The sequence below is a fragment of the Buceros rhinoceros genome, unplaced genomic scaffold, assembly GCF_000710305.1.
Source record: "Buceros rhinoceros silvestris isolate BGI_N320 unplaced genomic scaffold, ASM71030v1 scaffold8491, whole genome shotgun sequence".
Classification (NCBI taxonomy): Eukaryota; Metazoa; Chordata; class Aves; order Bucerotiformes; family Bucerotidae; genus Buceros; species Buceros rhinoceros.
Genome location: NW_010392498.1, coordinates 9,814 through 10,750, shown reverse-complemented (window position 1 = coordinate 10,750; position 937 = coordinate 9,814). Strand labels below are relative to the sequence as shown.

Sequence of the window (937 nt, the reverse complement as noted above, 5' to 3'; positions counted from 1 at the left end):
TTTGTACCACAGAGTAGTAAAACTATTTAATACTGAAAATTGGCAGCACTTGTTCCTCTGAGAACAGTATTACAATGAGACTTAATGCATTTCATAGTAAGAAATTACTCCTAAAAAGTAATTCTGTAAGATAGTTCAGGAGATAAAGAATTATGTGCTAGAAATGGTGCTGCTCAGCCTGAATTTGCAGGCACTTCCAAATACAGGTGATTGTTCAAACTACAAAACAACCATCAAAAAATACACCACAATATGGCTTAATGTACTCACCAGGCAGATGTACTCTGAAAGGACATCAGGGTTGGGCTTAAAGCATCTCCTTTTAAAGTATGTACTGTCTGTGACGGCTGAGGCTCTGTCTCCGGGTGAGGCTGCGTCTGTACTTGGCTTGGATCCTGAACAGGGTTAATCCATCGGCTCTGTCCCTGCGTCATCCACTTTCCCTGGATTCCCCACCGTGCCAGATAAAATTTGCAAATATCATAGTTCATGGAAGAGTAATACAAAAGGTCCAGTACCAGCAAGATCACCACAAAAAAGCCATAGATCCACACTCCTAACAGTGCACTGTAGTTGCTGTGACAGAAAAAAAGGGAAATCAAAAAGGTCATCTCATAGCTCAGTAACAGTCATTGTGTTAGTTTATCAAGGTTGTTTGTTTCATTAATTATATAAATACAATCTATAGATGGATGAAACACAAATTTTATTCTAAATCGCGTGTTCTTAAAAATTATTTATTATTTCAATCTAAATACTGCTATATGCATGGCATGGGAGGATTTTAAAAAATAAGGTCCCCTGTATCACAAAAAATTTTATTTCTCCCTCTCATCTGTGTATTTCTATGAGCACAATTAGCTACAGTGCTTTTGGTGAGACCACTGATATGTACATGGTTGATGGGTCGTATGTCTTACTCTGAAAATTCTCACTC

At 37.8% G+C, this 937-nt stretch overlaps 1 protein-coding gene across 1 annotated transcript in view; it reads right to left on the bottom strand.

The window, feature by feature from the left end:
• Positions 1-266: 266 nt before the first annotated feature.
• The window catches only part of KIAA1644 (KIAA1644 ortholog), an 8,246-nt gene continuing 7,575 nt past the window's right edge, over positions 267-937 (bottom strand). Inside the window, exon 2 of the mRNA XM_010144500.1 lies at positions 267-576. Within this exon, the coding sequence (XP_010142802.1) occupies positions 267-576 (310 nt within the window). The remainder of the gene's footprint in view (positions 577-937) is intronic.